The following is a 16,140-nucleotide window of genomic DNA, read 5'->3' as shown; positions in this document are numbered from 1 at the left end:
ATAATTATTTTTAGATTTTGACTTCATCAAAATACAACCTCAAGCACACAACATTTTACATCCTTGTGCTTAGTGTGAAAATTATTATTAGAAAAAAAATAAAAATGATTCGTGATCACCTAATAGGCTTGGATTTCTACAAGGTTACGATAATTGTGTAAACCAAAAAGAATGCATATTATTTCCTATGAAAATTGATGATGAAATGGAAGATCAAAATCACACAATGATCCCTATGTAAATTGATGATGAAATGGAAGATCAAAATCACACATTGATGACTTACTTTGACAATTTACACATGTGGTAGAAGTAGAGGGAGGCAATAAATATCCTAACGAGGATGCTAAGAAGTTTTATAATTTGATTAATGAGGCAAAACAAAAATTTATCCATGATGCAAAATTATTTCGATTTTGTCATTTATAATTTGACTTTACTTGTTAAAGTGTATTCATGAGTGGAACAATACATCATTCAATGTTGTTTTGAAGTTACTAAAATAAGTCATGTCTAATCTAAACATTCTTGAATCTTTTAATAAAATAAAAGTCATTATTAGAGATTTAGGCCTTGATTATAAAAAGATTTGTGTATAAATGATTGCTTGTTGTATTGGAAAGATGATGAAAATGAACATAGTTGTAATTGTAAAGCTTCACCATGTAAGAAATTTAATAGCTTCACAAGAATAATGAAGTAAGTTGATGGAATTTTATTGATATTTCAATGGAGGAATTACAGTAGAACAGAAAAGAAAAACCATTCTAGTAGAGAGATATTACTAGCCTAGCCAAGTGGCTCCCACAAGAGAATACTCTCTTCCCTATAAGAGAATTCTTAGATGATTCTTTTACACCACATTATTCTCTTATATAACTAACTCTTACCTCAACCACATGTTAGCTCAATCTTCTAGATCCTTTCACTAATTCTTTACATGCTTCCTTTAGTATACCCTCCATATTTTGAGCATGTCCACAACCTCCTCAAGTGTGACTAAGTGCTCTCTAGGCCCAACTTCCTCATTCCTATCAATATTGATAAGAGGAGATATTTTAAACACTTATGGTGATTTTAAACTAATCATAACATTATTTCAAAAAACAAGAATGATGAATGTTATGAGAAATATTTAAATGAAATAGGCAAAATGTCATGTTATTCAATTGTTATTACTTTTTGGTTTCACAATTATTTTGTTATTGACCATTTTCTCTATGTGTGATTAGTTTTTTTAGTATTATCGTTAAACTTCGCTTTGTCTTCGTAGCTATTAGCATAACTCTTTTAGGAAAGATTGGTATTATTTATTAGGCTTAATTGCAGTTTTGGTCCCCCTATTTTAGCTGAAAAACGAAAGTAGTCCCTCCATTTTGTTTCTCCCCAGTTTTGGTCCCCCAAACAGAATTTTAGTCCAAAACTTGATGAAATTTTATTTTTTAAAGCCGTACTACACCATTTATGGTCATATATTTCAGGTACAATTGTTGCAAATGAGATCTTGAGGCATTGTGTGACTTAAATAAATGCAAAAAAAATGAAATTTCATCAAGTTTTGGACCAAAATTCTGCTTGGGGGACCAAAACTGGGGAGAAACAAAATGGGGGGACTACTTTTGCGATTCGGTTAAAATAGGGGGACCAAAACTGCAATTAAGCCTATTTATTACAAATAAAACAGCCATGAAACACAAGAATCACTACAAGAATTTTTGAAGTTTGCGACATTTGCATGCGACGGTTCTGAAATAACCGCCCTCACCACCACATTGCGACGGTTCCTGGGGCAGTTTTTGTCAACCGCCGCCACCATATAAAGCACACGAGTGTCGTTTTTCACCCTCACCACCAGTTTGCGACGGTTCCTGGGGCGGTTTTAATCAACCGTCGTCGTCGTTTAAAGCATAAACCTCTCTCGTGTTTCATTTTCTAGATTTTGTAATTTCATTTGTCACTCCCGCGTGTATTCCTTTCTTAGCCTTGCGTGTGTTCCTTTCTTAACCCTAAAATTTCTGAAAACCCCCAAATCTCAACCTCTATCAACCCTAAAATTTCTGAAGGAAAACGAAATCGAAGAAAAACGAAATCACCTCTATAAAAGAAAGTGACTTATAATCTTGAAAACAAAATCAACTCTTGCAAAGGTAATCGCTAAATCTATCAATTTCTCAAATTGCTAAAATATATTCTTTTACATATATCTACAAGTAACTTATAATGAAACACAATTTCGTCTTTGAAGAAAATCACGTTGATACAAGTGCTAAACTAGGCAATTGTTCCGTGGCAATAAAAAAATTCTTTTAAAAAAAGTGACTAAATAAATCATTTTAAAATTAGTAATTAAAACTGAAAAACTTTAAAATGTATATATTGTTAGCATTATTCAAATAAAAATAAACAAGCATATTAATAGCAAGGGTCTTTTTTTTATAATGCATATCGTGTCCTATCATATGTTACGGTTTAAATTAGAGTAACTATAATTTTGAATTTTTTTTCTTTCTATTTTTTTTTTTAATTTTTAACACGTGTTATTCACTAAGATATTTTATTTTCATAATTTTTCTTATCCACGTAGGTATTTTAAACTTTAAAGCGTTTAATTTAAATATAAAGTAATTTTCAATTAATTAACAATAAATTGAAAAATATAGCAAGGGAGATTAACTATTTTGGAAAAACAAGTCAAACAAACAAAATGATGGGATACCATAAAAACTGTCTTAAGGTGACAATTTTGCTCTAAAAATACTAAAATGAAGATGTATTCAATGGCTGTTCATGCAGAAGTAATAAAAATTTGTTTTCTTTTTTTGGGTCTCCCAGATGTAATTAACAACTTGTGATTTAGATTTGGACGTTCCAAACAGCTCCATCTCCCTCCCCGCAAGCTTTGTGAATATCTTTCATTCTCTCGACAGACTTGCAAATACCACTGCATTTCCAATCATAAGAAGCCACACACACATTTCCTGCCTTTGCCTTCCACTCACAATCTGCTTCAAAAAACAACACACCTAAAAAATTGAAATTGTTTTTATTATATTAAAATCGTTAATATTAATGCTAATAAGAGCCTTCCTTAGGGTTCAGGAAAAAAAAAAAAAAGCCTTATTAGGGGCACAGATCAAAAAATGAAAGAAAAGTTTTATGTAAAATATTTGTATGTGTACAAATGAATAACTTATTGTAAGATAGAGGAAATACATTCTTTTAAGATTCTTTTGCACAAATCAAAAAAATAATTTTTATCATTAATCAAATTTCAAAGATAAATTAATAATATTAATAAGAGAAATATTTGGAAAAATATATCTAATAATTTAAAAGAGTATTTATATTTAGTGATATTAAAGAAAAAAACTTAATTTATAAAAAAAAAGGGAAAAACTTAAGTTTAATAATATAACCAAATCTTAAGTAATATTCAAAAAAGAAAGAAGGCATAACATTTAATCAAAAAAGAGAAAGAAAAAGAAAAAGGCATAACAACTGACCTGGAGGTGTACCGCAACACATGGAGCGTTCATCAATATGTTCAACTTCTAAGCCCAATAACCATGCTCCAAGTGATACGTCTTCATTTGCGTATCTATGTAATATGGGCCTGCAATATAAATTGCATTCCATGCTCATATAATAAACTAGTAGCACTTAATTAATTAATTAATTTTTTACTCAACAGTCAATTGATAACTAAAGAATTTGGGAATTCTAAGTTCATTTGGGATAATTGTAGGAAATATCGGAATCAATTAAAATTAATCACGTATATTGTCAGAGTCATCTCAAATATTTTGATGATAATGTTTCAGTTTTAAAAATTGGACATTTGATATTGTCGAGTCATCTCAATTTTTTTATTTAAATTATAATTTATATAAATTTTTTGTAAATAACATTGAAAATCTGTCTATAATTTTTTTGTCAAAAATTTAAACATTGTTTTCGTCCCTAAAATTTGAGTAGGATTTTGGATTATAAGTCTTTTTTTTTTTTTTTGTGTTTCTAAATTTTATAATGTAGAGCGAACTAGTATTTTAAGAATTCTATACCCTTAAATTTGTTTTTTTTTTTTTAACCGTGTAGAGCATAGTTAATAAAGTGCACATAATTTATTTTAGTTAGTTTGTAGTTAACTTACTCATAATTTTGCGAACACAATGTAAGCCTCACTCAAAAAATGGGTAAGATTTTTTGGGTGGCTGCTATTGGGATTTTGTACCTTCCCATTTTCTTTGGGTTCAAAACCACTTTGCCCCCTTAGTTTTTTTAGTTAGTTTCACTTTTCCTCTCATTCTACACACATAAATTTAGGAGTGCATTATGGTGGAAAGATACACTCGTTAAGAAGTACATGTTGAGTATAAGGGGGAAAAGTGATTAGATTAGATAAAGTGAAAGTGAAGGGCTAGATTATGCGAAGTAAGTAAATATGCCAAATTATTATAATTCACATGGAAAAGTAGGTTAATTTTTTAAATATGTAAGTGGGGATAAATTTATCTTTTTTATTTTATACAAATAAATATGTCTTTCTATTTATTATGATGGATAACTTTTTACATATTTTTAGTCATAAAAAACATTTTACATATTTTCTGTTTCTTTAACAAAAAATATTTCATTAAAGGGACAATACAATAATAAGTAGAACTAAATTAGGAAAGAAAGTAATCAATTTAATAAATGAGGGTAAAAAATTCAACAAACCTAAAAAATTGTTAAATTAAATGAATTACCAATTGATAGATATATAGTCTGCAAGATCCCTAGAGATAGCATATAGTTGTCCTGTGGCATGTCTGAAATACTTGTTCCCTTCTTCTCCAAACTTCCAGTACTCAGCCTCATGATACTTTACCCCTCTGTTAAAAAAATTTAAAGTAACTAATTCACATAAAATTCTGTAAATTAATGAATTTAACAATAACAATGACTTTTTATTTATTTATTCAAGAAAACCTCACTTTTGATATAAAACTGGGCCAGACTTCATGCAACCAATGTAAACCCTGGGCCTTGATCTGTACTTGGCAAGTGTACTCGCAAGCATACCTGCATTATAAACAGAGGATTTACAATTTTACGATCCAAAGATAGTTTAAGAGAAAAATATAATAATTGGAATAGTAAGATTGAAAAGACTTACCAAGATTTACATGTATGTCATCATCAACTTTGACATAGAAATCAGCATCCCACAAGGAAGTAACAGTAGAAAAAAAGAGTCGTGTCTTGGAAGATAACTCATGGTAGCCCTCAACATGATCTAACCTTAGGAAGTCCTTGTGTTCTGCATCTTCTTCATCAATTGATTTATCAAGAATGCTTCCTTTTGTCGTGCTATGTCCAATCATGAACCGTACAACTATTCCCTTTTCTTTCTCTAGTTCCTTAAGCTTATTTCCTGTTTTCAATTTTCACTAAATTCATTAATGTAATTATAGGTAACACGATTTGCTGCTAATCAAAGTAAGAGTCTCACTATTGTTTCATTGATTAATTAGCCCTCTGATTATAATAAAATTTGAATACAGGTTTAATTTTAATTTCCCTCTATCTCATAGTAAGAGTCTCACTTGACTATTTCATATGGATTAAAAAAATTGATAAAAATAAATTTTGTTTTTATTAAATTAATTTTTTAACTATTGATATATTTCAATTATAATAAATGTAAATGTAGTAACTAGATCATACATAGTTTTAACAAGTAATATAAATCAAAATTAAAAATGACTTTTTTTGACAAATTAGTTTTAGGAGTATTTTTTTATTCACTTCTAATTTCTATTTTGATTTTACAGGAGATACAAATATCATATTTTAAAAAAAAACTTAAAATAAAAATTAAAAGTAAATAAATTTTTTATAGACTAAAAAATTAAGAATTTCTTTTATAAGAAGTAAAATAATTTTTTTATATAAAACTTAAAATTTATTTTATAATTTTTTTATCATTAAAATAATATTTTTACAAATTAAAAATTTAATTTTTAAGATTAAAATATAGTCACTAAAAGAGAGCCTTTGGACAAGTAAAAAGTGTAACATTTATAATTTATAAATACCTTTGGGCAACCATGTTTCACGTATGGAATCTCTTCGTCTTTTACTACTAAAAGCTGTGTTAATACCAATCACCACAAATGCTTTCTGTATACTATGATTTGAAGCAGCATGTTGTTTCAAGGGCTGCCCACCAGTAATTTGGCTTGTCTTAGATGCCGTCAATTCCATTCCCAACGTTGAAATTGCCTTATCCAAAGACCTATATATTTTTGTTTCACACCAAATGATTATGTCAATTTATTCTAAATAAAATGATTATATCAAATTTTTACATTTAAAATTAAATTTAATACAACAGCTATATATCTTACTTGATAGCTTGATGAGCCTTTGTGACTTCCTCCATTACATCACCCGATTCACCTTCAATCACCTTCTACATCAAAAATAAAATAAACCGTATAATCTATTTCTAAAATTAAATAAAATTAAAACATGACTGCTTACTATGGTAGGAAACCTTTAGATTGTACACAAAAAAAAAAGTAGGAGATTTACACTTTTAAAAAACGAAAATGAAGTGCTCAAAAGCGATTTTTGTTTTCTCTAAATTAAGTGAATCACTTAACAATTAATTCAAAAAAAAAAATCATTTGTTCAAATTATGATCATATATATATATATATTATAACTTAAAAGATAATTTTTGAACCAACTTTGAATAAAATTACTTATTTAATTATATTAAATAAATTTGTCTCACTTTAGAGAAGTTAAATTCAGACAAAAACATTATTGAATAAATATGTCTCACTTTAGAGAAGCGAAATTTAGACAAAAACAAAATTGCTGTACTCACTCGTTTGTGATTAACATCATGTCTGGCTAGTAGGACTGCACTTTCATGGTTGGAGGAGGGACTTGTCCACATCTGGCCAGTGAAGAGTGTTCCAGCAAGAAAGCATGCAATGCATAGGAACAAAATGGTCTTTGCTGAAGTTGGCTTTCCTCTCATGTTTTTGATTTCACTAATGTACAATAATGCCAATTAAGGGACCAGTTTAATTTCTTTGTGATGGTTGCACCTTGAATTTAAATTGGGCCTAGGGGATGATTTTCATGAAAAAAAAAGGTTAGTAAATAAAAGACACTTAAAAAGAGTGTATTTTTTTGCATAGCGTAGGTATAACAACAATTGAGAATGGGCACCCACATGGACATTCACTAACTATTTACCGTGTTAGGTCGCATGAATAAAGTAAATGAAGCTGCTAACAATGCAATTTTAAAAAAATACGTGCCATAAATCAATTGGAAAAATTATTACTAAATGTTACGTGAAATTTAATTTTAATTTCTCTTTTGTCGTATCTGAAATAGTAAAAAATTTCGTACTGTAAAATCAATCTTGTCTAATTAATATTTGTTAGTTGAACTAGATCTTAGCGATTATATAATGTGATATTAATAAAAAATTGTTTAACTTATATGATTAAACAATGCACATTAGTTTTTACGTATTAAACAAGTTATAAAGTTTAATAACGATGATGATATAAATTACGTTGTAAAATATTGGCACAGACAACAAGATCGACATCGAAAGTTTGGAGATTATTCTTGCCATCTCATGAATCTGTTTCTACTTGTCAATAGAAAATATTTTTATGGTCACAATATTTTGGACACAAAATTTAAGTGCATACACATAAAAATATATTCTATTTAATTATTTGAATAATACTAATAATAATAATAATAATAATAATAATAATAATAATAATAATAATAATAATAATAATATAATTATTTTATCTTTCTACCATTTCTATTTTTGTAATTATATTTAAATCTTGTAATCAAAACCTTATCACTACACAAAAATTATTCCTCGTTTTCTAATTGTTTTACATAATTGGGTAAAATTTGTATGACTCATACTACTCTAAATGGATCCTACAAAATTAGTAATAAAGTAAATGAAACTTTTTAATATAAGGAAAATATTCACCGATACTTGTTTTCAAACGTTTATTGTATAATTGAACAAAATTTACCCACAGAAATTTGATCGCAATAAGTAAGAAATATGATTTGCTAATGCACTACTGTGATTGTTGAATTTCACCCACTAAAAATATTACAAGATATTATACCAAAACAAAATATTACAAGAAAAATGTATTGTTAAAATGTACTGTTACCCTAAAAATATGTACTGTTAACGTCATAAGTAAAAACCTTGTGATGTAGTTTTTTTTTTTATTTTTAAAAACCTTATAATCTTTAATATATTAAAAAAAGAATATAATGATCTTCCACTACTTATATAATTATGTGTTTCGGAAGAATCTGGTTAATGCAATTTTCAAGGTAATCATAGCCATTGGTTTTGAGCATATCACGTGAGAATGCGTGGGATGTTTAATATAAGAAGCAATGAAAGTGTGAAGCAGCATGTTTATCTTGCTTTAGCATAGACAACTAAGCTAATTTTAATGCCATTTTTTGTATTTTTGTCAATTACTTGAAGTAATTAAATATATACGGACAGCTAAGTGTATGAAGTAATAGCCTAAAACAGTTAGCTATCAAAATGCTAGTCTTGCTTATAAATAAAGTTTATTTTTTAGAAATAAAATAGCCAAAGAAAAGAGAAAATTAGATGGGGAGTGTTGGAAAAACAAGTTCACGTGGATTCAACCTCTAGAAAAGTGGTTTCATAGCGGTAGGTTCAATGAGTCTCGTATAATTTCTTTCTAATAAACAAGTGTATATTAAAAAAAGTTTTAAATAGAGTATTATTGCTAACACTATAAAAAAACAATAATACCAAGGACCTATCATTGACGGATCAAGAAAGTAGTGAGGACAAAAATTAACTTTGAATAACATACTTTCGGAGTTAGATGGTTGGATAGTATTTCGACTCATCTGACTCTTGTGGTAAAGAAGATGAGATATTTCTTGTATTATGTTTATTTTGAGAAAATATTTTTTTTTATTATTTAAATTGTATTTATTTTATTTAAATAAGAAATTTTTAAAGTGAATGACTATTATCAAAATTTGAAACAAAATAAAATGCTAATTAATGAAAATTTATTTTAATAAAAAATGAAAAATATTTTTTTAATATCTCTGTTCTTTAAAGAAATATAAATAATTATTTACTTCAATTGTTTCTTAGATTTTTATAAATAATAAAATTAATATAAATTTTAAAAAATGAAAATATAAATATTTTTACAAAATAAATCAATATTAAATTTTTTTGAATTAAAGCTGCTATGCGAAAAGAAAAAGGCCTACTACGGTATTTTTTTAATGAATAATAGAATTTACAATTGAGAGAATGAATTCAAATATCAAAATGATATTTAGACACCCATAATTTTCATATATTTATTCAATACTTTAATTTTTTTTATCTTATTTATATCACATCACTAACATATCATATATATCACATTATTTTATCTATTTTTTTCTCTCTCAAAATATCAAAAGAGTGTAAGTGTGTCAATGAAATATTTTTCTTAAGATATATAAAGATAAGAGGAGTAAAAAAATATTTTTAAATTTGACCTATAAAAAACATTTTAAAAAACTAATATATCATTTTTAATTTTTAAAACTTAAGGAATACATTTGATATATACTGACACGTGGATCAACCACTAAATACAGTGACTATTCCAACCAATTTACGATATTTGAATTTGTAAAAAAAAAAAAAAAAAAGAACTTAAGATATTTGAACAATAACAAAGTTCAAAATCCTAAAGACTTTTGAATAACTCCCAATTACTCCATCGTGCAAACCAAACAAGTGTAATAACTAAATGAGACATACTTATTAGTCATTCCTAAAAGTTTAAGCTTTGATGAATAACTACTTATTGGGGGATTATCAATTACTTTAAGTAATATAAATATGAAATAATATATAGAGTATCATAATAGAGTAGATGAAGTATACAGTTACCCGAAATGGCTTGTTGAAAGATTAGGGACTATGTCAATTTTGATTGAGAATTCTTAAAACAGAATAATAATATAGGTGTCATTGGCAGCAAATTCTAACAATGTATCCATTTTTAGTTCTCTATTTTATGCCATTTATTATAGCTATATGGTTTGCTTTGATTGATATTGGCAGTTCGATCATGTGGTTTTGATGATGCAACAAGAAAATAACTTTGTTCCTTTATTTGTGTTGGCAATCTCTCTAACACCAATTACGTGTGTACAAAATTTGGCTGGATGCCTAAACTAACTTTGTACAAATTAAAATGGAGATGATATAAAGGTGAACACTCCCATATTGAGAGCAATACGTATTAATAATTAGGGGTGGTTCTGAACATGTGTCGGATCAACGATCATCCATTATCTATTTTTTAGGGGTACTAAAATTATAATTTTTGTTTAGTAGTTAGTATTATTACATTTATTTCATTAATAAAATTTTAAGTTAAAGGTTTAGAATCAATAATTATGTGTTATTGTTGTTTCACTATACGTATATTCATTAAAAACTTCTTGTTGATTTTTATTTTATATTTTGTTCATATATGTTAGCTAATTGTTTGAACATGTGATATATATAACCTTATATTATCACCTAAAACAAAAAAGTAAGAGTCAAATTAAACTTGATAGGGTTTAGTATGTTTTAATTTCTATAAAAGTTTCAATTTTTTAATTTTAGTCCATGTAAAATAAAATTATAATTTTTAGTCTTTTCAAAATTATGATGCACACAATATTTATAGTTTATCTTATTAAGTTAACATGTATTTTTAATGAATTTTTTTAGGCATGTTTACAAAATTATAAAAAGTTTCTCTTTGAAAAATGAGTTCAAAATTTGATTTATAGGTCCACATTTTTATCACTTTTATCTTTGATTTTTCACATTAAAAAAATTTATATTTAATTTATTCCAAGTTAAAAAATTTTAAATTTTTGTGAATGAATATTTCATAATGTTCTAAAGATGCTAGCAAAAAATCATTCAATTTTTTTTTTTAAAAGTTGAAGGACAATTAAATATATTTTGTTAATATAGAGATTAAAATCGTTTGTTGGATAATTTTATAAAGATTAAAAATTGTATTTTTATTTTATAGGAAATAAAAATATATTAACACAACTTAATATTAAACCTCAAAAAGGTGATCTTGATAAAAAAAAAAAAAATCGAACATCCTACTCTATCTATTGAGAATAATGCAAATTCACATAATTAAGACTTTGGTGTTGAAAATTTAAAAAATGGTCAACTAAATAAGAGTATTGAACAATGAGATATTTTGGTTCAAAACAATGAAATGAAAATGATTACCGCGATGAACTTAAATATTTTGATAATGTAGGTCTTAATCAAAATGACCCATCCTTGCCTTTCTTGATGAGCAACCTAGTTAATCTATTTCCTTAAACATCTATGATCTAAGAACATGGAACAACAACCTTAGTTATTTGGTACAATTAATAAAATAAATAATTCATGGTCAGTTCGGGGTGAAATAGGATTGAGTTTTTATTTAATTTCAAAACAGTTTTTCTTTAAAATATCAAAACTATAGGTTTTATAATTTTTATTTTTGTTTTAAAATTAACATATCATCATCAATAAATATAAACACCACTCTAACAATCATCAACCACCACTTGTGACCACTATCAACGATCACCGCCACCATCACAAACCAACCACCCAACACCGTCAGCCACCATTTATAACCACCACCATCACCACACTCAATCATCGATTGCCAACTACCATATCCCATCATCGACTATCCACCTCCGACCAATGCCACCACCACTGACTACGTCCACCATCACCACCTGCTCACCTTTGACAACCACTAGAACTAGCTACCACCAACTTTTGACAATCGGCACTACCATCTTTAACCATCACCATCACCACCCACCTCAGACCACCACTACCACCAACCATCATCTCCAACCACCACTGTCTTCAATAAGCGACCACTACGATAATATTCATCTTCCACAACTACCACTTTCAACTACTACACTAAAATTATTATAATTTATAATATTTGAATTATTTTAAAATAATTAAATTTAATATTGTTTTTATTTTAATTATTTTTATGTGTCAATATCTTTTTATATTTTGTAAATTCATAATGAGATAATAAAAAGAGTGATTGAATTCAAATAAAATAAAAACTGAAACTCAACTAAAAATTGAAATTCAAAACTGAAAATCGAAAATTCAAAACTAACATTGAAAACTCAAAATAGAAATTGATTTTGAATTTTGAAAATTTCATAATAAAAAACCAAAATCACTTCGAACGAAGCCTTAATTAGCAAATGAAGATTGTACTGATGGAAGAGTATTTGTGAAATACTTAAAGAACATGGGTCTAGAGATGCACATGACTTTCAAGAATAAATAATTGACATAGAAATCATATTTTAGAAACATATAAAGATTGACCAACATTTTGAGTTTATAAGAAAAACATACTGAAATTTTTTATTAAGATAATTTTTGTTATATATATCTTGCTGAACAAATATTTAAATATGGCAACAATTTTTTAAAACTTGTTATAAAATATTTGCTATAATTTTTGTTAGACATATTTTTGATTATGAAAGAATCATTAATGATTTTTCAACAAAAATTATAAGTACCTATCTATCTCTAATAGCTAGCCATTGTTATGTTAGTTGCAACTTACAGCCACAACTCCTCAAAATAAACCTAGTTGTTTTTTTTTCTTCCACTGGACACGAGCGGTTTAAGACCATTTTTGGGGTATAAAATTACTATTTTAAATCGTTTTCTTTTAATTTTTTTGTCTTGATGTAATATTCATTTTGGTTTAGATTGACATAGTAGGTTTGATTCATTACAAATTACAATTAATGATTTTGACGTCGTCAACAATACAGATCCAGAGGTATAGATATTTCAGCCACTTGAATTTTGTCATATTTGTAGACATGTTACTGTTTTGTACTATTAATTTAAGTGCTGTGAGTTTGTTCACATATTCATTATTTTTGTTTTTAATAAATTTGAATTTATATTGCATCGATGTACTCTATAGTTTGAAACAATGAATATTGTTTCTTCTAGTAATTTTTTTTAAAGAGAATAATAATAAATCATTATAAAAACATTATTTTTCAAAACTTCAAGAGCAAATTCTCAAGACCGGCCATATTAGTAGTAATACAGATATACAAACTACCAATTTCAAAAAACTTTAAGGAAGGGATGGAAACCTAGAGCAAATAGGGATGTAAACCATGAGCTCCACTAGGAATGCTACAGAGAAAACTTTGGAAGGATCCAAAATTTTAGGGATGTAAACAATGAGCTCCATTAGGATTTTTAGGGACCATCACATCATTTGCATGTGGCCATCCATTGGATACATCAAGTACCATCACTGGATCACCCCAAATTTTTATTAATTATTTTTAAACTTTAAGTCAGTTATATTAATTGATAGAAGTTTAGATGCTTAGACCTGGATATAGGATAACTAGAGATAGTAGATAAGTCTAAAATAGTTAATCAATTAATAAATAGTATTAATAGATTAGGAAATAGATTAATCAATTAGTTTAAGGAGGGTAATTGGTTAATGCACGACATGCATCATATGTTCTTATTTTTACTCGATTAATCAATTAAGTCCTTGTTTTTCATTAATTAATATCAAACAATCATTTTAAAAATAAAAGTTTTCCTTGTCTTGTGTAGTCAATTTTGCATCTCATCAGTTAGTTACCACCTGGTCAGATACCTAGTTAATTAAGAGTGTTTTAACTTCAGAAATTTACCAATGTTTAGATTGATAAGTTTAGTTTCTCAAAAGTCCTTAAACACTCGTAACATAGTCAATTTTAAACCGATTTTAATTTCATTTGTTGTTGTGCGTTTGAATATTCAAGGAGACATATTAGTTCATTCACATATCATAATTGTTCTTAATCGATAAGTTACATCAAGTTTTTTGTTTTATTTTTATTGAAAATCCTCCTTTTGAGTATAAATTGTATTCGATTCAAATATCAATGTTATAAACAACAATGAGTCATATCCTTTGCACTAAGAATCAATAATATGTGAAATCATCGATTAAGGTACGAAGTGAGTTTAACATGTGATATATACTAAGTACATTAAGTAGATTTATTAAATAGGGATGTCTTGAGACCCCTAGGTTTACATCGACCATATTAATTTTTAAGAACCATTGTGAGGAAAGTAGAATAGACTATGTGATTTATATTTAGACCACCTAATATGACGTGTTGATTTTTTTAATTAAAATTATGATATTTTTTGATGATATGTTTGTGTTAATGATTAACTATCATGATTGATATAATGTGGTTAAGATATTATATGTTGAAGAAATTTGTGAATTCATGTATTCCGAGTTATTTTGATGCTGTATTACAAAACTGTATTCTGTTGTGTTTTTTTAGTGTTAATCGATTAGTAATAATAGGTTAATCAATTAGTATTAAGACAAGTTAAAGAATAACCGATTAATACGATAATATTAATGAGTTGCCCAAATCTTGAAAACGCTTAAGTTAAAGAATAAACAATCCATATGACTTTTATAATCAATTAGAATGGTAAATTAGGATTTGGTGTGTTATGAATTAAGATTAACCAATTAGTAATAACTATATAATCGATTAGGATGGAAATCAGAAGTAGAAAATAACTAGTTATAGACTAATCAATAAGGATAAATACATTAACCATTTAAGTTAATAACAATTAATTAGAGTCTTAGAATTAATAGATTATACTAAGTTGAAATTATTAATTAGATTAATAATTAATTAGTAATGAAAAGTTTGATAGCGTAGTTAGGCTATTAATATAAAATTTAATTAATATGAGTGATATTGTTAATATGATGTTGATGAACGATATTATGTCAGAGCACACTTAGTTGCATATATAGATTGAGTGTTGTTAGATATTGATTGTTGATGATGATGCTTATGTCATGCATGCTATGGGTTCAATTCATATAGTAGAATATGTTAGAGGTTTTGTCGAGGAGACTTTGAGTAAGTTGTTATTTTCGAATGTTTTGAATTGTGATCTTTTATCCTTGATAATGTTTTGGGTTTTGGAACAATTTTATACGTATTTTTACATTATTTATGTTTTAAAACATTTTTGGGATACAAGATTTCACAATTACTGGTATTAGAGCAAGACTTTATTTGGTGGTGTTAGAGTCTTACATGTCTTAGCTGTGTACTTTGACGTTTAGAGTTTTCGGTAGTTTCTAACTATTCATTGGTTTTGTAGAACGAAATGTTAACACCATGAATACCCAAGATAATGGTAGTGGTAGTTATAGTAGCACTAAAGGAATTGCTATTGACCTATTGCTCGAGATTTTGGAGAGGAATTAGAATCACCGAGACCCACAAGTTGCTCACTCTACTTTTTCTAAATTATAGAGGATCCATTCTATTGAATTCAAGGGAACTTTTGATCCTGAAGGACCTTTGAAGTGGATATAGAGAATGGACAAGCATTTCATAACCATGGAGTGCCCTATTTAGAAGCTAAATCCTAGTGGGAAATTCCGCTTGGGAGTACCTGAAGTTGAGATGACTTGGTTGAAGGTGCTGGAAAATACAAGAAAGGGGGAGAGGGTTGAATTGTGTTCACTGTTTCTAATATTACTTATATTTTCTTACAAAAACTGTTCTTTATCAAAACATTCAACTTTCTATAGAAAAATGTTTAGAAGGAGTAAGGTCGAATCATAAAGAAATAAAATGCGATAATGAAAGAGAATAAAGGAGCACATATATTTTACACTAGTTCACAACCAACTTTTGGTACCTCTAGTCCTCCCCTTAATAAGAGATTTTGCCCCAAAAAAGTCGATTGCTTAATCCACTATTTCCACAAATAGTTCTACAAGTATTCTTTACTCTGCCTCTTTAAGCTTTGAGTGTTTTTCTCTAGTCTGCTAGGTTGTCGTTCCCATAAAGCTTCTTAAACATACTAACATCTTGTCGTTGATTATCGTTGTACCTATTCAAGTACCTCTTCGAGGAAGAGAG

At 27.5% G+C, this 16,140-nt stretch overlaps 1 protein-coding gene across 3 annotated transcripts; it reads right to left on the bottom strand.

The window, feature by feature from the left end:
- Positions 1-2,691: 2,691 nt before the first annotated feature.
- Positions 2,692-10,131, bottom strand: LOC101506450 (probable beta-1,3-galactosyltransferase 8). Of its 3 annotated transcripts, none has more exons than XM_004506305.4 (9): positions 10,010-10,131; positions 6,881-7,124; positions 6,393-6,457; positions 6,081-6,280; positions 5,159-5,416; positions 4,977-5,064; positions 4,749-4,874; positions 3,504-3,613; positions 2,692-3,023 (listed from the first exon to the last, which is right to left on the bottom strand). In XM_004506305.4, the coding sequence occupies exons 2-9, from the start codon at positions 7,034-7,036 to the stop codon at positions 2,854-2,856; spliced, it is 1,173 nt and encodes a 390-aa protein (XP_004506362.1). In that variant the 5' UTR covers positions 7,037-7,124; positions 10,010-10,131; the 3' UTR covers positions 2,692-2,853. The 3 variants fall into 3 exon arrangements, with proteins under 3 accessions (XP_004506362.1, XP_004506364.1, XP_004506363.1); XM_004506307.4 differs by having other exon boundaries at positions 2,692-3,002; XM_004506306.4 differs by having other exon boundaries at positions 6,393-6,454.
- Between the last annotated feature and the right edge of the window lie 6,009 nt (positions 10,132-16,140).

The sequence above is a fragment of the Cicer arietinum genome, chromosome 6, assembly GCF_000331145.2.
Source record: "Cicer arietinum cultivar CDC Frontier isolate Library 1 chromosome 6, Cicar.CDCFrontier_v2.0, whole genome shotgun sequence".
Lineage (NCBI taxonomy): Eukaryota > Viridiplantae > Streptophyta > Magnoliopsida > Fabales > Fabaceae > Cicer > Cicer arietinum.
Note: the sequence above shows the minus strand (reverse complement) of the source record. Positions and strands in the feature narration are given on the sequence as shown.

Coding starts and splice junctions, on each gene's coding strand:
- LOC101506450 (XM_004506305.4), bottom strand. CDS start 7,036: ATGAGAGGAAAGCCAACTTCAGCAAAGACCATTTTGTTCCTATGCATT. Junction 5,065..5,158: donor TGACATACATGTAAATCTTG/GTAAGTCTTTTC, acceptor TTTATAATGCAG/GTATGCTTGCGAGTACACTT. Junction 3,614..4,748: donor GACTATATATCTATCAATTG/GTAATTCATTTA, acceptor TTTATATTGCAG/GCCCATATTACATAGATACG.